Here is a 22928-nt window from a genome sequence, read left to right on the forward strand (position 1 = left end):
GCACAAAGACAAGTAACACCTTCCTAGCACTCAAGAAGAAAGAGCAGAGACTATCTTTGTTTGCAAACCACACATTTTAATGATAACCCAAAGCTATCAGTTTTCTATATTCTTCTGAAAAATAACTGAGGCTCATACGATCCAGACCTTCCAGTCAGTAACTGTATTGTGATTCAAGTCAGTAATTTAAGTCACCTAAGCTCCATTGAGAGTTCTCCTATCCTTTTAAGCATTAACACTAGTTTAATCTGCTCCTCCTTAAAAAACCAAAAATAACAGGAGCTATGGGGGGATGGTTTTAACCTTTTTGTTTGGTTTTTTTTTTTTAAGTGAAAATTTTAAAGAGTTTTGCAATTAAAAACTATTAAAAGCTCAGAAAATAAAACAGCTGTTAACAATTTATTACCATGGAAACTACCATGAAAACTTCTGCCTGTCCATATGACAGTTTGTACAAAAGTTTGATGGCATGCTGACAAACTTGCAGGGAGCACAGCATTTAAATTTGATGCAAAATTCTGCAGCTCCAAAACCAACTACATTCCAAATCAGAATGCAATGGATTTTTTTGTTTATGAGAATAAAACTACAAAGAAACACAGTCCTGAGGAAAATTCACTCCTGAATAAACTAAGACCAACTTCTTATCTGTGATGTCAGAATTACAACATGCTGTTTCCCATCATTTGTGGAACAGTTGCTAGTTTAGGAATTATCACAAAGACGTAAGCATTCCTGCCATCTGTTTTTACTGTTTTTAACTTCTGAATTAGGTGTTAAGAAACAGCTCCTTCAGCATTGCTGACTTGTCTCTATTGACACCTTGACAGCCAGTTTCCATAAAGGGAATTCAATTGGTAGCTTAGTTCTTGTGAATTTCCCCTAACTACATTAAATACTATAATTTGTTTAAAGTAAATCATAAGTGTCTTATAAAAATGGTTTCATTTCAACACAGGCAGGAATTAGGAAACAGCTTATAAAGAATTTACAGTCTTTGATTTCCAGAGCATTTTGCACTTAAAGTTCATTTCCCTCCTAGCTCTCAAAACCAAAGGTACTGAAAGAGCATGGGTGCACTGATTCAATGTTGCTGCAAAAACGGCCCTTTTTTCGTCTTTTTCTTAAGATCCAAGGCTCCAGCCAGTCTAAATTCACACTTCAGTTCTTGTTCTTAACTCTCCACTAAGCCACAGCATAACAAGATTTTTTGAAGAGCTCTACTACTGACATTTACAGAGTATATCACGAAGGAAAACCTGTTTCTGTAAAGTTCTGCTCCACTAATTATCAGTTGCGAGCACATTGGCCAATAAATAGCCCTGAATGAAACGGAAATATGTCAAATAAATGCTAGCACTGCCAGCCAAAAGTCATTAGTGGCAGTTTGCATGACGACAAATCGTTGGTTCCTGTTAAAAACAGCCACTCCAGAAAACCTGCTTAGTGTTTGCTTAGTGTTTATTTAGTCCATGTATGTCCATAACCCTCTTGCAACAGGAGAACAAGGATCCAAAATGTTTCAAGACTCAGAAAATGTGTAGTAATAACAAACTAAAACACAACATGTGATTTCATTCTGCACTGCCTGCTGGTGTTCTTACACTCCCTGAAGACAGACTTTACTCATTCTGGGCTCTTTCCTACACTGTCCTCATCAACAAGGCTGTTGACAGGCTGGCAGAAGCACGAGAGTACAGAGTTTACTCATGCAGCAATCTGCTCCCTGCAGCAGAGAGGATATACAGCCATACTTAAGAAGACAGTCCTCCCTCCTAGGGATTTTGGGAAAAGGGAACACTTACTTAGCAAAGGTATTCTAAAACAGGAATAACTCTAGGAACAGTTGCCATGTGAGACAGGAACTTTCAGTCTTGCGCTTGCACCAATGAACAGAATCTTTAACTCCTGGCAGAAGGGGAGAGGATGACTCCTGGTCTAAACAGCTGTGTCCCCTGACCAGTCATGGCTTACTGGCTTGAATGATCCTAAAGCTGTGCCCACCTCCCTCTCAGACACACAACCCAAGGGATGAATGTGGATGACCACTTCAGAGGTGACTGTTCTGCCATGCAGCCTTGTCCCTGTCACAAATCTCTGCTTCATTTGGGTAAGCAAACATTTGGGTATTTACTTTGTGCATTCGATTACAAACACTACTGGCCAATGACCATCAGATATTAAGCAGTTCTCTGCAATGAGTTCTTTTCTATCTCATAGGAAGATGAAGAAGAGGATGAAGGAAGGTGGGGAGAGAAAAAAAAAAAAAGACAGAAAAAAAAGCATCCAGTAAAAATGTCATTTAATAATAAAGCACAGTATCAGATCATATTTCCTGAAGCAAAATATGAGAACTCAGAGTCCTGAACTGCAAATGAAGAATTCTGCTCTCAGAACTCTCAGAAGACACCCTGTCTCACACCGTATCATTGTTTCTCCTGTGGTATCCCAGCCTGTTAACTGCACATACACCCAATTCTGCTGATGCACTTTGGGCTGTTAACCAGTTATAGAATATGATCAGCATCTTCAATGCAGCCATAAATCTTATCCCATAAAAGCAATTGTGTCAGCAATTTTTTTTTCTTGTGCTAAGCTAACAAGACTTTTCCCAAATATAAAGATACACTTGTCGCCCCTTGCCACCTCCAGCGTCAAAAGCAATTGGTTTGCCATTTGTCTGAGCTTGTCCTCTGCTGCACCTCTGCTTATCTGCTACAAATACACTGCTGGAGCCACTGCTGCAAAGGGACAGCAAGAGCTTATACACATTTCTGCATGGAACTTTCCACAGAACTCACCGTCAATCCTTTTCTGAACAAGAAACATTAATGTACGTTTTCAGATCATCATCTCCTTCCTATTTCAGTACCTATTTTGAGGATACCACGTGAGATCTTTACAGGAATTTCAAATAAATGTAATTAATTTTCATTTAAATACATACTTTCTGAAGAAAGTAAACAATTAGCAGGCTATCTGTGAATTCCATCTCATATGATGGCCTTGGAGTCCTTTATTCATAGGAACTTAGATCTGTATGGGATAGGATCAGGCACACTCATAATCTGAAATAGCGTTACTGTTCAGAACAAGTTTTTATTTTTCCAAAGAAACAATGTCAACCGGCAGCCAAAGAGAGGGTGAAAAAAAAAAGGGAAGAAAGACAAAAAAGACAGAAGAAGAAAGCTTTTGTTTGACTAGGAGATTTGAGGAACAAACTCATAGCAAATTATTTCTAGCAGAAGCCATAAAGAACAGCAAGTGCCGTTCAGCGGCACAGTACCACCACAGGCTGTTACCCACTTTGGCATCCAATGCACACAGCAGGGTTTCCTGGTGTGTTTTGTTGCTGTGTCCTGGCAGAGTGTCACCTGGCAGGTGACAAGACCTGATGCCTTCCACATGCCCCCTACTAAAGAGTCATCACTGAAAGCTGCACTTGCAAAAGCTAGCACAGGATTGTGTTCCTGGTGCCTCTTGAGCAGAGAATGCTGCATAGGACAGTCATACTCCAGAAATGAGATAACAGAGCCTTCTGCTGCCACAAGACTGGCACATTCACCTAAAAACACAGCAGGGAAGCCATAGGTGGCTCTTACAGATGGATTTGTATCAGCTGATGCTGTTTCTACTCCCAGAATCACATCTCTTCTTTCATATACATATAGACACTTGCAAGAAGATGGTGCATATACAGTATACTTGTTCTTTTTCTACTTCAGTTTCCTTCCTGGCTTATTCAACAGCCTGTGTCTAGAAACTCAACCTTTGTAATTTTTTTAAAAAAAATTTCCAGATTATTAATATATTTCTTGTGCTACAACTGAACATGGTGGATGAGTCTGTGTGCTATCAACTTTACAAAATGCAGTTATGTAGGTGTACACCAGCTCAGGATCTGCAGCAGATACTCTGTCAGTATAACACTAAAGATGACATTTTATAAATGAGCAAACACCTTTTGTACAGTGCTGGTTTGTCTGGGTTAGGAGTAGCCAGGACGGTGAAACTATATAAGCACAACTTGTAGACAGGTATTGCTTGGCATGTGCAATTTGCCAGAGAGAAATGTGAATGGCACATTTATATAAATGGAATGAATATTTCAACACCCTGTAAAAGTTTTATGAATCCCTTTATTTCTTTTCTGGCTCACTTTAATCTCGTTCCTTAATTCCGCACAAGCACTTTTATTTCCTGTAACTGCAGGGTACCGGAAAAAGATGAAGACATAGATGATAGAGGCAACTCAGCCTGCAAGTGACTCTGAAACCTTCTTTGTGTCATAGAAAATACAACCACAGTGTCATACATGAAATCCCTATTTGTGCTTGGTCTTTGCATATTAAGTTTGAGTTAATTATTTTTAAATTGAATGTTACAATTAACCCATCAGCCCAGGTACAAAAATCCAGTTCCATTATCAGTGTTCCTATTTGTTTAAAATTTATTAATAGAGTTGCACCCTTCCCAGTTAAAATTTTCCCAGTTAAAAATCACAAACTTGCCCCTTTTCAAGCTACAAACCACTGGTACACCATAAGAGTTACCTTTCCTGTGTTTACTGTATACTTTTACAAGTGTTCTGAGGTGTGTTGGATGTATTTTAATACTTTTGTAGGTGTTTCACTTGCATTTTGATTCCAAGGCCAACCCCCCCCCCACCCAGTCTTAATAGCCAGCAGCTATTTCTAGCTACAGAGCCATTACTCTGCAGGCAAGTTCCATGGCAACCTGAATACCTGAATTTTAATGAAGGTATTGTTTTCCCTTATCTCTAACTGATACCACCCCCCTTGACAACGATGAGCCATTGGTGGACAGAGATGATCCATCAAAGGGAAAGCACCAATCGCCTTGAACCGAAGGGGCGGGCTGTGGGCGGATTGGGGCGGAGCAAAAACTATAAAAACGACGAAGCCGAGAGGCGGGTCCTCTCTTCTTTCTCTCTTCTTTTTCTCTTCTCTCTTCCCCTCTTGCTCTCTCCAGACTAGCTGTGGGAGACATCGGTGCTGGGCATTAAAAGCCTTACCCCTTTTAAGGGGCTTTTAGTAATTTTTTTAAGTCAACCCAGCACTGCAAGTTTTTTTCTCTACCTGAGGTCTAGTGCTGTCTCAGCCAGAAGATCTCAAATCCCTGCGCTCCTGGGGCATACCATCTACCGAGCCATAGGATCCCAAATTTTTATATTTTTCTGATTTCTGTAATTTTTCCATTTTTTCTGTTTTCAATAAATTAATCTTTTTAAGAGTTGTCTCATTTCCCACACACAGTCTGACATGAAAACAGTGCTCATGTAGTACATCACATGGACTAGCACCAGAAAAAGAAAAATCAGCCACAAAAGTTTCAATCTTCCCAAAGTTCAAGTTCTTTTTGTTACACATCTGTTTGGACTATACTCTTAACTGCAGAGGTTTGGGCATCATTAACAGAAGAAAGCTCTTGAAAACAGATTAGCTGGTTGTTTCAGAGTTATGTCACCAAGGGCAGTTGATTTTGAATTTCAAGTTTCAGTTTACATGTTCACTGATACACCTGGAAAAAGTCTCTTGCCCTAAAGGCTGTGCATCCAGACCAGGCTGTTACAGGTCAGTGCACAATGTCTGTACAGATGGAGGAACAGCACCTAAAAGAAGCTGAACAGATGTGATAGACCTACATCAAGACCATAAGAATCTTCCTGTGAAACCATGTGAAGCAGTCCCAAGATCCATGTGCAGTGACAAGGCCCCAAAGAGTCCTGTGTCTCTGTTCAGTGGGAACACGTGAATCAAATAGTTTAATAAACATCTCTCTTTCATTTAGCTTAGATAAATTTAAGTACTGTCCTGAACAGTTTTTATGCTTATTCTGTTACAACCCCTTATCTGTGCTTGGGAGGAACAGATAAGGACCTAAGCTAAATGGGGAGATGTACCAGTATGGTGGTGTCACACGATGGTGACTTGTGCCACACCACGCCAAATTTACTGGTAAAATGCTGTTAATCCCCTGAACTCTCCGCAACAAAAATCTCTCGTTTCCAGCTGCATCTCAAGTCACAAAAATGAACACAAAGTCACCTGAGAAACAAATATTGGACTTGTATTTCCTCATGAGTGGACTTCTGTTTTCTGCAGTGAGCAGCATCGGTCCTTTTGCCTCACATTCACAGTCTGCCGTGGTCATAGGTCATACATCTGCAGCACTACACCAGGATTTGTCACCAAAACACCCCAAGCCAGCAACATTTATAGGCTGCTCCAAAGCCCAAAACACTACAGACTGTATCTTCAAAGACCATCACGTGTTAAGAGTGGCCAAAGAAAGCACTCATGTAAAAGCAGCTAAATCAGCAGACAGGTTCTCGGCACTCTGAAGCTATAAAGTCATCAGCCTCAAATATAACCACAGCTGCAAAATTCACAGCACTTCACAACTAGGTAACTTGCCTTAAACCCAGAAATTAACTGTTTAGGCAAATATAGACCTATAAAGATCCCAATTAGCTTTGTGGCCTCCAGTGGGCAGGAGGTTTTGCAGCATCTGACTGCCTGGCACTCCCAGAAGCAGCAAATTGCTCTGTGGTGGGCTCAGCTCTGAGGAGGCTTCACCAGCTGAGCGAGATGGGCAGCACATCCCTGAGCAGAAAGGCAGGAAAAACTACTGAAAGTAATGAAAAAAATAAACAATGGCAATGTATTTCACATTATATTTTAACTCATAAAACTTTTACTCTTTCCACAGCACTGCCAGCACCAATTAAAACCTCTTTGACAAAATGTGGGTTAAGATGCAGCCACTTACTGTAAGAGCAGCCGAAGACCTCAACTCTCAGTCCTATCCGCCCACCAACGTTCCACTTGAGAGGGATGAAGCGCAAGAATCGAGCTTTCATGGAGTGCAGCAGCTTGTGGTGAACCACACTGTCAGCATTGCTGTTCCCTGTGAAAACCTGGAAGGACAAAGAGCCTTGCTGAGACATTAAGCAACAAGAGGTGAATGCAGCACTCTGAACAAAGGCTGTGAACTGCCACGCCTCTTCACAATTCTCAATCTCAAAAACTACTAAAAATTATTTAAATTGATTGTCAAGTTTTCTTCTAAGTGCTGCATCTCTTATGAAGGGAAACGAGGGAGACAGCAGCACACAGAGCACTTCAGCAGAGTGGGGGGATGTATACACAGAGTTACAAAAGCAGGTTGTAGATGGGGATGATACAGAAGATGCTGCACAGTTTCTCCCAACCCAGGCCATTCCTGTGCACAATAATACTCCATCAACCCCTAAAATAGTCAGAGTCCCATCAGCACAGTGAAGGATGGGGCTCGATTTAGCCTTTGGTGCATTTATGGAAGTAGGAAAGGATAGACAAAGGCCACTGAAGTTCTCCAAAGCCTGGGAAGAAGAACAGGACCATGTATTTCTAGATACCCAACAGAAAACTCAAGCAAGAAACAGGAAGAGATAAAAGCCTGAGTCAGTACACAGGAGAATCAGCATTTTGACGTGTTTGCACTCGAGAGAGTTAAAGCATGCAAACAGTAATAATTTAATTTCTTTTCTTACCTATTTGATTAATTGCCTGCAACAGCAAGCCAAAATTAATGGCCCTAGTCAGAATTGTAACTTAACAAGAGGAAATTCTCTCATGGATGAAGAATGACCGAGGGATTTCAAAGACAAACCTTCAGAAAAACATCAAGGCTGTATTCCTGCCTGAAACATTTTCAATTCATCTTTACACCCTTATCTGTAATATTGGCCCAGGAATATCACAGGCTTTCTGCAATCTTCACAACATTTGAGTAACTCAGCTAGGATTGAAATTTGAAGCTAAAAGTTTTGTAAAACATGAAAACCGAAGAGAGAACACACAAGCACATAATCTCATAGGAGAGCCATATTTTTAAAAGAGGTCCTGTAAGTATAGTATTTCATCACAAACAATTGTACCAGTTTTAAATGCTTCTGCAGTTAAAAAATTGGCACCATTCACCTACAATGCAATTATGAGCACAAACTGGAATAAGCCCATTAAAGTAGACCTACAATTCATTTCTGTGGTTGAAGGATGTGTTAAAGAGATTAGGGGTTCACTTCTACACAGATTTTTTTCCTCAAATGAAAGCATTCCAATTTTTTCCCAGATGTTATTATGGATGTCGTAAAACCTCAGATTCAGTATATTCTTGTTTTAATCAACTCAATATTCAACTCATTTCCTATATCTCTAGTTCTTAACTTTTCAAGCACAAGATCTTGTTTTCTACAAGTATAAAGCAACAGTTAACTAACCTCTCACAAATTAAGTTATATTATGTATTTTTTTTTTTAATGGGGATTCTTGTTGATGTTAATTCAAAGTTAACCAAATACAGAAGTTTACTGCTTTATCCTCCAGATATGTCTTGTGAAGTGGAACAAACAGTACTTCTAGATGTCCTGATCTTACTCATACTGCTTTCCACATAGGAGCCAAGTTCAAATTCCAGCAGAGAGTCTTTCAGTAATTTTTTCCTTATATTTCAAGAGAAAAATTTTGTTCTTCTCAGTAATGAAACTGTCAGTAGAGAGTAAGCCTCACAGTCATAGCTGTGGCAGTCCTCACATTTTTAGTAAGACACTCATGGGTATACAAGATGCATAGATAGAAGTGTAGTTTTCTGTTTGTTTGCTCCAAAGGCTCATGTTCCTGGAGTCCTGTGATTATGCAAAAGCCTCACCTTTCATAACATAAAAAAGAAAGAATAAAAAGAACAGAGGGGCAACAGAAAGTTTCCAGTCTTCCCAAATGTGAAGAAAAGCTTAAAATGCAGTGACTAGAGTGAAAGTAAGGGTGAAAATTAAGAGACAAAAGACAAAGTACAGCTTAACACTATGAAACAAGCTGGGGTGTCCAGCATACTTCAGGGACTGCCTGTGCCATCAAGGAGGTGGTTTTGCCAGAGAAATTATTCACAGCTGTACCACACCCATTGCAAGGTGACCTAGCAGCCTACCCACAGACCCCTCTGCTACACCTCAAGAAAGAGCCAGAATTATCCACATCCAGGCCCCAGATCCGCTCACTCCGAACATGATGGGCAACTGTGTAAAAACATCCTTCCCACACTGAAAGAGCCACATTGGTAAAAATAAACTGTTCTGAAGTACTATACAGCCCTTACAGCACCTTTTTTCTCAAGCTTCTCTAATAAGCAAAGAGCTAATGACACTTTTGGGGAAAGGAAATCCACAGGCATTGCTGTACCCATTGATCTGTGCCTACGAGATGGTTCCGTGTGCAGCTGGAACATCCCTGCTTGCTGCTGCCAGCGGGGCGTCACTGTGTGTGTGCCTTCAGGGTTGCTTTGATTTTCCTTTCCAACTCCCACTGCTATACAAATCACCTTTTGATGCTTTATGGACCACCTGTCCATTGATTGAATAATACCAATTGCCACAGACGGTCACTTGAAAACTTAGATCCACAGCTGACACAGAAAAAATCCATCCATTAAAGAAGATGAAACTGGGATGCAGCACCAGATTTCACAGCCCTGGAGGTTCAGTTATTGATTAACAGTAAACCTATCAGTGAGAATGGCAGAAGTCCTCTTGAGAAACAGCCTCTATTACAACCTGTTGTTGATAAGGATTAATTCCCAGGAACAAAATGACAAACAAGTGCAGAAAACAAAGCACCTGCATTTCCCATGCAACACAGTTGCTCTGGGAGGGAGCACAACACTTCAATCTGTGTCTTTTAACAAGCCCTGTAAACACAACAGACTGATGATTTACCTGGGAAATTCTGCCTCTGGCATTCTATGGGGCTTATAAATCAAAGAGCTCCATTAGTGCCAAATTTTGCCACCAGCTTCTTGAAGGCAAAAGCTTTTCCCCAGTGCCAGCGGCCACAAGGTTAACAGCTGGCCAGGGCTGCCCCTCAGACCAAGCTTGTTTCACAGTGCCTGGCTGCACGGTGCTCTGCTGTGACACAGACCACAGCAACACAGTAATATTTTATGAGGCTTTTTTTATGAGCCAGCAAAGGCAGGTCCCACTGGCATGAAAAGGTGAGGGGAGAGCAGCTGCAGTGGTTTGGAGCAGGGTCCGACCGGCTCAGTGCTGCCTCTTGGGCCGCAGCTGTCAGCATGTAGGGAAGAATGGCAGTGAGACAAGCATGTACAACACTCTTCCAATGCTCAGCTCACCTAGTTCATGGAAGGCAGTGAAATAGGACAAAACGGAATTCCAGTTTAAATGAAAAAGAAAATTTTGAAAAGAAGCTTAAATCTCAAAACCGCTGCTGTTGCCTGAAATTTGCATGGATGACTCCCTCAGGAAAAACAATGATTTAACTAAATGGGCTATTTTTACAACTCTCCCATTCAGAGGGATCCCAAAAGCTTTTCAAGGGCAGTTCAGGAAAATGTCACACAACTGTGGTGAAATATGACAATTGTTTGATAACCCTGCAGACACACCTTTGTTTCTTTACCTCATGCATTAATTCAGACCTATGCCAGATCATACCAGTGAGATTTGATGAGCTTTAGATCCTCCTTTGGCCAAACTTAGACTGATCTCCACCTCCCAACAGACGAGTGGAAACTGGGTGCAAGTGTCTGCTCATGAAAGACTAATAAATGCAAAAGAGAAGATCAAATGCAGGACTTTATCTCAGCCTCCCCCCCGGCGTGAACCCTCTGCACACCAAATGGCAACTTATTTACAGACCTGCAGAATGTGGTTCTCATAATGGCTCTGCTGAATACATTCTGCTCTCCCACTTTGTAAGGCAGGTAATGGGATGGGTTCCAAATGAGTATCCAAGCAGCACCATTGCCACAATCCTCAGCCCTGAACGGTGACCAGGCAGACCCGAGGTTAACTACCTTCTAGGGGAGGTATTTTAAGACATTGAAAACTCTCATTTCTGCCAAAGTAACTCTGATGAGCTGAACTGAGGGGAAAAAATAATCAGATTATAAATGTGCAGAGGGCATACAACACAGATGTTCGCAATTTACAACATTTCAACCTTCACTAAAAGAAATAAAAGCACAGAAAAGAGCACTCCACCTTCAAATCTCACCCGTGACATCACAGTGTGCTGCCTCCAGCACCTGAAGAAAAAGGACAAGAGGGCACTTAATTCAAGCTATCCAGAGCTTAGTGAAGGAACCAAAGGGAGACAAAAAGCAGCTAAGCCTGTCATAAATCCCAAAACTGCAGTACTTATGAGTAAAATTGTGTCATTCTCCCCTTTAAACTTCCTTAGCTGGATGAGAAAGATCATGAGCTAGGAGTTTGCGCCGTGATACAGAACATACTTCCTGGTGAATGACTCCCAAGTACTTGAGTGTACATGCACTTTAAAAAAAGCATGACTTTTCAATGAAGAAACAACATGAAAATCTGAAAGAGGAAGGAGAAGGCATTGCCTAGCTTTTCACATTTTTCAGGCTGAAACAAACTCTGACTTTTATCTTCTCCAAAGGCAATGGGATTTCAGTTGTGCCGAAGTTCGTGTTACCCAGAATGCTACTCAGTGGGGCTACTGGGTGTGGGTATTAAATCCAGGTTTTGAGGAAGCCAGTGACTAAAACCAAGTTATGGCAGGGGTCCTATGTCTCTGCTTATATGTGTGGAAAGAGACCAAGGGCCACCATGACAAGGACACAATGCTGCCATAAACACACCATATGGAAACTCAGCAGCCTCTGATTTTAATGGGTTTCTTTTCACAGAAAAATTATACTGCATCAGTGCTTGCTAGCTGCACCTTAGGCCTGGACAGGTTTGTGGTTACTTTCTGTAACAATGAAAATTAAGAAATACATTTAGTTTCTGCTGCAAATCGAAAGTAACTGTCAGTTCAGGCAATTCTGGAAACTCGCCCCTTTCACCTCAGCTCAGCCCTAAAAAACAAAACCATACAAAAACTAAAATATAATTTCAAAGTCTAAATGTTTGGGGTTTTTTCACATTTTACTATTTCTGCATCCTGTGAATGCTAACGGTGAAAAATGTTGCTTTGCTTATATAATGGAAAAAGTCCTGCCTAACACATCAAGCCAGAACTGTTAATACCTTGTCACAAACACAGTGAAATGACTTTGCTGTCATCTCCCTCACCCTGTGCCCAGACTGGGAGCTGCTAAAAGCTCCTCCTCGTTTGGAGGGTGAGTTCAGTGCAGCTGCCCAGCTCAGGAGTTCATGGCAGGATCTGGCCCCTGGGAGTTGTACTCTTTCAGCATGTGGCCTTAAAAAATTATTTTGCTGTTAGAGGGGGCCAGACCATGGCGAGAAGGAAAGGATGACAAGGAGGACTGCTTAGGTCCTTTAAGAGCTGAAGCTTAGAGCTCTGTTTTCAATACCGGACAGCTACATTTGGCACATGGATAGCAAACCTAAGTATTCTGTTTTCCCACCTCTCTTTCTCAAGAGGCAAGTTAAATTTTCTTTCAGTATTCTTTCAAACCATCTGTAGAAATGAAGTACATTTACTTGGAGGAACTTGCCTGCTTAGGAGAGTCAATGGGAGCTTTTTCCACCAATTTAAGCAGGTTTCAGCCTGAGCCCAAGAAGAAACAGCTGTCAGCTTGGTCCAGGGACCAAAAACTGGAGGGCAGGTTGTGTCCACTTAGCACATCAGTAACCTCTGAGCATCTCTTTCCACTTTATGTCTCTTTCCTTTAAATACACCATGGTCTTCATGATAAAAGGTAACCAGTTATTTCTGGTTAACCACCTTCTGAGCTGATTTGCCTGTTTCCAGACTCATGCTTCAGCTTCCAGCTTGAAGTCTAAACCCTATCCTACCTTCATAGAGAGAAGCCTCCTTTCTGCTTATGTTTCTTCTTTCTCAACAGCAGCTACATTTTTCCCTGTGAAACACCCATCCTTGACAAGAACCTCAGAAATAATACCCCCTGGCACACTGTCAGACAACAACCTCTGAAACAATATCCCCTGGCACATTGTCAGAGCTGCTATTAGGGAGGAGCAGGAGGGAAAAGAATACAAGAGGCACCTGTCAAAATTATCCTCCCATAACATATTATCTGAGCAAGTGACAGCTTTCCATCTCATCACTCCACGCCCTAATGGGGAAAAAAAAAAAAAAAAAATCATCTACAAAGAGGTAGTTAAACTTCCCTATACAGCAAAGATTAAAATGACTGGCTGCAGTGATCAAGCAGGAGTCCTACTGGGACTGCATTACACTTGTTACTTACTGAGGGGCTGACTGCTGTGCTCCAGCAATGCAGCGTCTGCCTGGGCTCCTGAGCATTATTTAGACACCTCTGAGCTACTGGCAGTTTCTGCACAAGCAGGGCAGTCCAGGGGAGAGGAGATGCAGTAATGTGTCAGGGTCCATACTAATTCATCACTTCCCTAAATGATCTGCTCAAGTGAGAAGGTTATTTGCTGCTAATCCACCCCATTACACTGCGTGCATACCTTTCTGTCTGGTTAGTTACTTTCCAAATACAGGAACAAATGCTGTTAACAACATCATTAACATCAGATAGATGACTGCCCAAAGTAAACTACATTTATATTAAGGATGCTGCTTATTATCCTTCTGCTGACAGTTAGTAGAACTAATCACAGATTTTTCAATAAAATCCATCATTTTTACATCATCAAAATATTTTGCAAGCAAAAGCATTTAAAAAATTTTAAATAATAGCCATTAAGATGATCTATATAATATTATTCTCTAAATAGGTCTGCATCAAAATAAAAAACGTGTGTAATGATGGTGACATTAGAAACATGAGGTTTCTTGGGTCCCTTAAGGACCGTGAAACATTTCTATTTATACCAAAGAAAATGAAACAAAATATTGGAGAACTTCTTAACCCTTTGCACATTTTTTTCCCCATTCTGATTCACCCCTAGAAAATTCTAATTTATTCTCTGGCTATGTTCAGCAGCACCTTTCTATACTGAAATGGACAGTTTCATCTTTAAACAGTTCAAATTAGTGTCAATCTCTTTCCAGAGTCTGCCAGACTGTACCTTAGCAAAGTCTGAGACACTGTATCCACCAGAGACCTTTCCCAATAGGCATCTTGGGTAAAGTGATCTCTTTTGAAGAAAAACAAATTTACCAAATGGATAATACATGAGCTACATCACTTGACTTCAGGATGCAAAATGGTCTCTGTCTTCTTCCATTTCCTCATACAGATGTAGCCCAAGTGCCTGATCCAATCTGTAGCTGGGCAGGTTGCCCTTCTTCTTCCCAGCAATGAACCAAGTGTTATTTCCTTACCCTACTGAGACACTCTTTGCATACATATGTGAAGTTGCATCTCGCATAATTGCATTCCATTGATGGAGAATGGATCCCTATCCTTAGATTTTAGAATCAGCTTTGTCTTGGGAGCACCTGGAGGTGAAGCTGTTATCGCTGTTAATATTATCACTGCTACATAAATAAAGAATAATAGAAGCAAGAAGCAGCAAAATTAAACCTGTAAATTACAAGTCTAAGCTAAAAGTCGGCAGCTAATTCCTGCTTCTGTTCAGCCTCCTGTACTTTATCTTAAAGGCAATCCTACATAAAGGTAGTATTTTAACCTAAATCACAACAAGGATAAATATTTCTCTAGTACCTTGACTAGATTAACCCTAGCCAACAGACTGAAACTGCTCTTCTGCTGCCAACACTAATCATAGATTTCAGCTGTTCTGCATAAATCTCATAGAGACCTTCATGCTTTACATTAAATTAGTGGGATTAACAATGCAGTGAATGTGTTTATGTCTGGCACTGCTGGGGAACTCTGGGAACCTTCCCTGTGTTTAGCTTCATCAAAGTACATTTAAATAGCTAGTGCTGTACACTCAGTGTCTCTCTGGCTGTAATTTGCCAGACGGATCCAGCAAGATGACACCAGAGAGGTGTTAGTTATTCCATGCAACAGTGACCTCAGATGAATACCGTGCTTCATTATTTTAGGATATTTCACTCTTATAAAGTTTGATAGCATTTTCATTTGGATCAGATCCCTGTGGAAAGAGGAAAATAGGTAGGCTTGATTTTCTCCAGTGTTCTATAACGCACTGAAATGCAGGTGCCTACACACATATTGTTTGTTATGCCCTCCTCCCCCAGCCCCATAGCAACTTCCATAAGGAAGAAAAGACAGGTTATCGTTGTAGGCAACTCCCTTCTGAGGAGAACAGAGGGTTCACTACTCTGGACAGATCCTCCTCTTAGGAAAGTCGGCTGCCTCCCTGGGGCCTGGGTTAAGGACATCACCAGGGAAATTCCCAGCCTGGTACAGCCCTCACATTAATACCCATTACTGCTCTTCCATGTGGGTGGCAATGAAGCCACAATCTCACCCTTCAGAGCAGTGAAACCATGCTCATGCACATCAGCCATAGTCTTGGCCTAGTGAGTTACACAGTCTTGTCTCTACCACAGGAGGGCTAAATTTAATTGACAAATCTTCCTCCTACAAAACCATTACTGTAATGCTTGCAGCATCCCACATTTGAGTCTTGTCATTCCACTTTCACACTGAGGTCCATCATTGAACCACATTAAATTAATCTTGAGGACACTAAAGCAACTTAAAGAAACCACATCTCTTCCTCCTGCAATAGGGTAAGATGAGCTTTTGCAGCATCTTGGCAGACGGACATGCAATGTCTTCCAAATGCATGTCTGCCCATTACGTTTCGACCACACATTTCATTACACCAACCACACCAAACAATCCTCAGCAGTAGGCTCTGAAGATCATGATGTTCTCTAAAATACAGCACAAAAAAAAAAGTAACTTTCTGTTAGTGATCTAAGAAGGAGGCCTGAAATTCTGACTCTGAGGTGTAATTTTTGCCGGCATACAAATAATACTTGTTACTGTTGTTACGGTAGGACATACGGCATCGTGACACACTTGGCAGGTCCAAGATGACATCAGACCATCAATAAAAACTGTTCTATTACTTTTATTTTAGAAATTAGAAGAATATGGGAACTTTTCAGCGAGTTTGAAATGCCAGTGCTTGTAAAAACATATTTTGAAATGAGCATTACCCCCATGTGGATGAACGCAAGGGAAGGAACAAGAAGTTTCTTGCAACAGGAAGAGTTTCTATGCAAGAGATGTTTCTGTAAATGTCCAAACTGGGATGCATTATGCTGGACTGTCCCTAGGACCTTCAATAACAGTTTCATTCTTGTCCTTTCCCCAAGGAGGATCATCCTACAGAATCTGTGTCTTTGCATCCTCTAACAGCAAGATATGTGATGCTGATTTACACAGCAAGATCACCAGTTTTTAAGCAGTTGTAATGGATAACCCATAGGAAGGCAAACAAAGACTGCAAGTTGTCATCCTCTGCTGTACACCTCCATTTAAGAAAGGAACAACAAATAATGAGGTATGGAAATACTCCTCAACCTTACATGCCATGGCACTAGGTTCAGGAGCCTCCCATGCCATTTTAGAAATGTAAGCATATTAAGAAAATGAATTTATTTCTGTATAGACCTGCAGCCCAATATTTACTTCAACAGATACTTTTTTTTTTTAAAGAAATCAAATCAGAGTAACAGCTCCAGGAAAGGAAATTGCTTAAATGAAGGGAAAAATAGAATTATATTTTAAAATGCCATGTCAATAATTTCAATAAAATGCCTCAATACAAATTAAGAGGCATTATAATTAATTCACTCTGCACTGGTGCGGCCTCAACCTTGAGTCCCATGTGCAGTTTTGGGTGCCACAGCATGAAGATATTAAGCTGCTAGAGAGTATCCAAAGGAGGGCCACGAGGATGGTGAAGGGTCTGGACAGGAAGCCATGTGAGGAGTGGCTGAGGCCCCTTGGTCTGATCAGCCTGGAGAAGAGGAGACTGAGGGGAGACCTCACTGCAGTTACATCTTGCTCATGAGGGGAAGAGGAGGGGCAGCACTGATCTCTGCTCTGTGGTCACAGTGACAGGACCCAAGGGAACAGCGTGAAGCTGGGTCAGGGGAGGTTTAGGTTGGATATCAGGAAAAAGTTTTTACCCAGAGGGTGGTTGAGCACTGGAAAAGGCTCCCCAGGGAAGTGGTCAGAGCACCAGCCTGACAGAGCTCAAGAAGCATTTGGACAATGCTCTCAGGCACACGGTGTGACTCATGGGGTGTCCTGTGAAGGGCCTTGAGTGGGACTCAGTGATCCTGATGGGTCCTTCTTACTCACCATATTCTATGAGTCTATAAATTGAACAGTCTGCTTTTTCAGAGACCTTTCTTACCACTCCTTTTGTAAGTTGTCCTTTTTCCTTTCACTTCCATACAGTTTTTCCCTAAATCATAGCTAGGTAAACACTTAAAAACTAGAAATCTTGGAAGCCTCTCCAATGGTATCAGTATTTCCCATTGAAGTATGGCAAACGATGTGGGAGTTGAGGAGAGGGGGAAGTATGGGAAAAGAGGGAGTTGAGGAGAGAGGAAATCAATAGCTCCTTAACAAGCCCTTCTCCTGAGGTGTGAAATCTAGCACACAGGGCTCTTTTATTCTTTTTATCTCCTGATCATAGGTGAAAGAAAGGATCAGTGAATAGGATCCATGAAAGAGCTCGCCTTTAGAACAAGAAATAAGAACACCTAACATTTTTTGCAAATATTAAGATGAAGGCATTGTGTTTAAGGTGTTTTTCTTTTTATCCTGAAAGCAGTATGAGTAGCTACCCCTTGAAAAGTAACAAAGAAGGGAAGAAAGAAGCAAGTGTTTTCAGGCAATGCAACCCACAGAGTGGAAAATTAACCTATTACAGGATTTCCTTTCAAACCTTTTGCACACATCAAGGCCTGAATAATCAGCTGGGCTAGGATGTATGTTCACAGCTCAGTCTTCAGAGATGAACTTGTTCTCTGGCTAAGACAAGATAACTCTGTAAATATACAAATTTAACTTCTAATAAAGAAGGACACTGAAATTCCCTCAAGTGCTTCTGCAGCAATGCTACAGTCTCATGCACATTTGAACTCACCAAGTTTCTGCAGCAGAGCATTAATGAATACCTCAACCACCATCCATGTGGAGAACACACAACTTTGACAGCAGTTCTTTAAAACACCACTAAATCAACACATTATGACTAAAGGAAAATGCAGCAATTCTGCAGGCTCCCAGATTGTTTATTATATGGTATCCTTGGAGAGTCAGATTAGCATTTTCAAAGAGTCCAATTTCTCCCCATACTGGTATTCATGTGCCTTGCTGAGGAATGAATGGTGCCAAAATCCATACTCTTGATTACAGGAGAGAAATGGACAAAATGCACTCATTTTAACCAGCAAAGCACAGCCTCGGGATATTTAGGCCAAGCCTGTCAACACAGGTCTCTATGGTTATGTCAAAGGCACATGTGCTCACTCTGGAAGTGTAACTAACCTGGGTTATGCCTTGTGTGTTCAAAAATACATCCCAGCAGACATACAAGTGGAAAGCAGCCACATGGAGGAGGCAGTAAAGGGTACAAAGTTTGTAAGGACGGAGTGGGAAACACTGGTAAAAAGAAGGGTGCTATGTTTAAAAGAAAGGTTAGAAGCCAATAGGGACAGTGAATTACTACTGACCACCCTAACATCAATATGGATTGAAATTCTTCCACATTAGTCTGACAGGTCTGGGTTATCAAACACATGACCATGTGATGTCATTTCACTCAATGGTAGATAAGGCATTAATAAAAGATCCAAGACTAGAGAAAACAGAGAGAAGCCTTTTTCAGCTTTGAATAGAGTGAAACTGTCAGATCATCTTAAACTTCAAATTTTAGAAATCAGAAATGTGTAATTGCTGGAGTTGGTAAGCAAGGTACCCAACACACAGAAACAATGAGTTCTTTAGACTTAACCAGCACTCAGGAAGAAAACACTGCTATTGAGGAGCTTCTCTGCAAAACTGGCCACACAAAACTTTGTGTGCAATCCAACACACAAATGCAGAACTACACACATACACACAAAGTATTATTTTAAAGCAGAGATTAACTTCAAAAAACAAAATACATAAAACCTAGGATTTGTTAGTTAGAAATTAAAAGTAACAACAGGGTAAGTATTTTAAAGTCATCATATTGGAGATTTAAAATAGATCAAAACCACTTATGCTGAAAACAAATTTCTTTAAAATGAAAGAAGTAAAAACCATCTGGTAAAATCAGAGACTGAGAAGCTATTTTAAGTAGGAAGACTTTCCTCTAAAGAAGAAGTCACAATTAAAGGATAAAAATGGAAATTGGGATCAGCTCTGTAAGTACAGAATACCAGCATAACACAGAATTTAAAATTTTTTAGAGCATTTGATACAAGACATAAAAAAACCAGCAATAAATGCCCCTATGAACATATGATAGGAAAAAAGCCCAACTAATAAAAATGCTACAAGACAGCCTTGAAGAAGACAAGGCCATAGCTGAGATGGTGAATTAATTCTTTTCATCAGAGCAGAGTGTAGGATACAGCTTAGGGTATTTCCAACTCTAGGCTCTTTTTCTTTATGGGCGAGAAAATTATTTTAAATTGAAGTACTGAATTAGCATATAAAATAAAGAAAGAAATCCACTAAGCTCAATTAATATTCTTCCACAATTCAGAAATTCAATATAAAATTGCTCAACTACTAGCCATGATAGCTATCCTATCAAGGAAATTTACTTCATTAGCAGAGAAACAGAAGGTGGCAAATGCAGGGGCACATTTTAAGAGGCTTTAAGACAGACCGTGGTACCCACATACAAATAAATCCATAAATTAGTAGAAATTATTTTAAAAATCAGAATAAACAAACAAGCAGATCCTTATATAATGATTAAAAGACATCTTGTTTGTTAAGAGGGAATACACACCTTAAAATTTTATTATTAGCCTTCAAAGGAATCAGATTATGGATTGATAATGATGCTATAATTTATACCATGCACTTGCATTTCCATCAACTTTTGTTGAAAATCACTGAAAGAAAAAAGAAAAACCAAACCAAGCTCATATATGACAAAAGAAAATGTGCATTTATGGGAATCTAGTCTGTTCTATGCTATTTCTGGCTTCCTAAATGTCATACCGAAGAAAACATGGAGCACAGAGAACTAACACAACTTTGTGATAACACAAAAGTTGTTGGCTTGTCAAAATAAAGACTGACAGAAAAGTTGCACGAGGATCTGATGATATGGAATGATCAGGCAGTAAAATGGAAAATAAAGAGGATCAGCAAATATAAAGCACCACACCACACAGATAAAATCATCCTCACCACACACCCACTCTGAAATACATTGGAAATCTGCTGCTGTCATTCAGGAATCTTGAAGCCTTGTAAACTGCTGGATGCAAACATCAGTTCTGGACTCAAAAGGGCCAAAAACCCGAAGAAGTTATTAGGAATTGGAAGAAAAAAAAGAGAACCAGCTGTCCAAAAAGTATCAAAATTACTTTATCTATTAACAGTTAATGTGACCCCAACTTGAAAACTGGGAAGCTTTTGTCTCTCCATTTGACAAATGTATAGTTGAACTGAAAAAAATAAATACAGAAAACAGCCACAAAGTAGGCCAATGGTACAAAATATCTTCAGAATGTTGAAAGATTAAACACACTGGGATTTTTTAGCCTGAAAATTGATGTCTGAAGTACAATACAACACAGAGTTATAAAATAATGAATAACAGACATAGCAGGAGATTGGGGAATTATTATTCATGTTTACTAGAACATGAAAGCCAAACACCCAACATAATTTTCAGAAAACTTGTGGACCCAGCAGCTTTTGTTTTGCTAGGGATTTCTAGACGTGTTCTCTAGTCAGATTTCTAGGTCTGTCTATATGAAATGTCAAATCTATCGCTAAGTTGTACTGATCTCTTCACCAACCCTGTAAAGAAAAAACAAAACCTCAGAAACCACAAAACTAATAAAACACATAAGCTGTTAGATAAAGGGGTATATTGAGATTCAGAATTATTCAGTGTCTCAGAGCATATACTGACAGAAGAGTTGAAAAACATCTATTCCTTTTCCCCCAGAGAAACATATTAAAGAAATTTCTTATTTGAAGCTGGTGACATTTCATAGGAAACTGTGAATAAAAAAAACCCAAAAACACCATGACAAAAACCCAACTAATTTTATTTGTGAACTATTTATTCATCGGCTTATTTTCCAATAACTATACTGAAGAAATCTGAAAAACAATAAAAATCTAATTTAATTTCAAAGTTTCTCTTTGAAAAATGTGACCAAAAATGATCCTTTTCCTTGAACAACAAAACACAGTACTGACACAGGTAGTTTTTCAAAGTGAAAATTTATCCATAAATTGACTAGTCAGAAGCAGGGATCATAACTGCAAAGTTATTTGGAAATCAAACACAGACCTGGAATCATGGTCCATCAGTTTCCTTCCCCTCCCTCCTAGCTGCCCATCCTTACAAACTCTATCGCACTTAGGAAGATTCAGAACTACATGGGCATCCACACTACTGAAAAAAAAATGAATGTTAGTGCTTGTTTTAATGACATACTAATTTCTCAGAATATATACTTTAAACAGACATTTCTGCCTCAAATTCATTCAGAATTAAAGAATTGAAGATTATTACTTGAACATTTTCACACAGCTCTTACCAAAAATATCTTCATCTTTGGGCTGGATGTACCTTGCAGGTGCCCCTGCTGGGGGTGAGGGTGGGGGGGATTCACCAGAAAGCTGCCTGCAACCTCAGCAGACCAATTTGCCCAGTTGGCCCAGCTTCCAGCAGCATTTTATGCCTGCCAATGTGCACCAAACTCAGTCGTGAGTGTCTCAGCTCCCCCATCTCTGGAATACTTTAATTATGCAAGCACCCAGACAGCTCTTCCTGCAATACCCACCCCGTGTTCCTACGCTGGGACAAACCCAAAACACTCCAACTGCCCATCAGGGAGAGAAGAAAGGGAGAGGGGGTGTGTGGGGTGGGGGGGATGCATGAAGACTCATCCATTGTCACCATCATTTTGACTAAATTGATGCTACAAAAGCAGCACCTTTCTTTAATAAATCTAATCTATGCCATTGTTCTGCCATGGCTTAGACAAGTTCAGCTGCACCCCAGCGAGGACAATCACTCATTTATCTTCCGAGTCTCCAAGATGTAGGGCTTTATCAAAGCCACCAGGAACTACCACACTTGGCAGCTCTCGGGGATTTGCTGACTATCTCCAAGGTTCTCAATCAGTATTTCCAGCTGCAAATCCAAACGGATGGAGATGGACAAAGTGGGGAAACACTCCACCTTCTGGGCCTTCCAGCTACACTACCAGCCTCCCCTACCCAGTGGAGAGCAGCTGGCAGAAATCAGGAGGGCCAGGACACACTCCTAATGCTCACAAGAGCTCCCATTACCTACTAAAGAAAACAGAACTGAACATTTGAGGCAGATGAACTCTTCTTTCTTTCTTTTTGTGCCTTAAAGGTAGAAAAGACATGGTCTATTTCTAAGGTCACCTAAGTGTTAGTTTTCACCACAGTTGGGCCAAAAGTCACAAACTCTGCCCTTCCTGACCATAACAACCCAAAGTACAATCAGATCACCCCAAATACAAACTTCTTCAAACACCTTCCTGGGCTGCAAAGGGCAAGTTCCATGGCTGGTGCTTAGGACAATGTGTGAGTTGATCTGTGCCCCACTCTACACAAAGGAAACAATGGCACAGAGCCAGGAAAACCTACTTGGGAGCTCTGACAATTAGAGAAAATTAAATTGGACTTGAAAGGTTTTGGACCCCACTGGCTAACAAATGTTACAAACTAACCTAACCTGTGCTGGAGATCCCATTAATTACGTATTTATGTATTAATTTCTCTTTCAGTGAGCTTTATCAAGCCATTCCCATCCCAAACTACCATAAAACTGAGAGATTGATGTCCCCGTAGACAAAGAGAAAAGG

At 40.5% G+C, this 22928-nt stretch overlaps 1 protein-coding gene across 1 annotated transcript in view; it reads right to left on the minus strand.

Moving 5' to 3' along the window:
* The window catches only part of CNTNAP5 (contactin associated protein family member 5), a gene marked incomplete at both ends in the record, with an annotated part of 273921 nt that overhangs the window by 143407 nt on the left and 107586 nt on the right, over positions 1–22928 (minus strand). Inside the window, one exon of the mRNA XM_082285207.1 lies at positions 6793–6940. Coding sequence (XP_082141333.1) covers positions 6793–6940 — 148 coding nt within the window. The remainder of the gene's footprint in view (positions 1–6792; positions 6941–22928) is intronic.

Source organism: Coloeus monedula (genome assembly GCF_965178545.1).
Source record: "Coloeus monedula genome assembly, chromosome: 7".
Taxonomy (NCBI): Eukaryota; Metazoa; Chordata; class Aves; order Passeriformes; family Corvidae; genus Coloeus; species Coloeus monedula.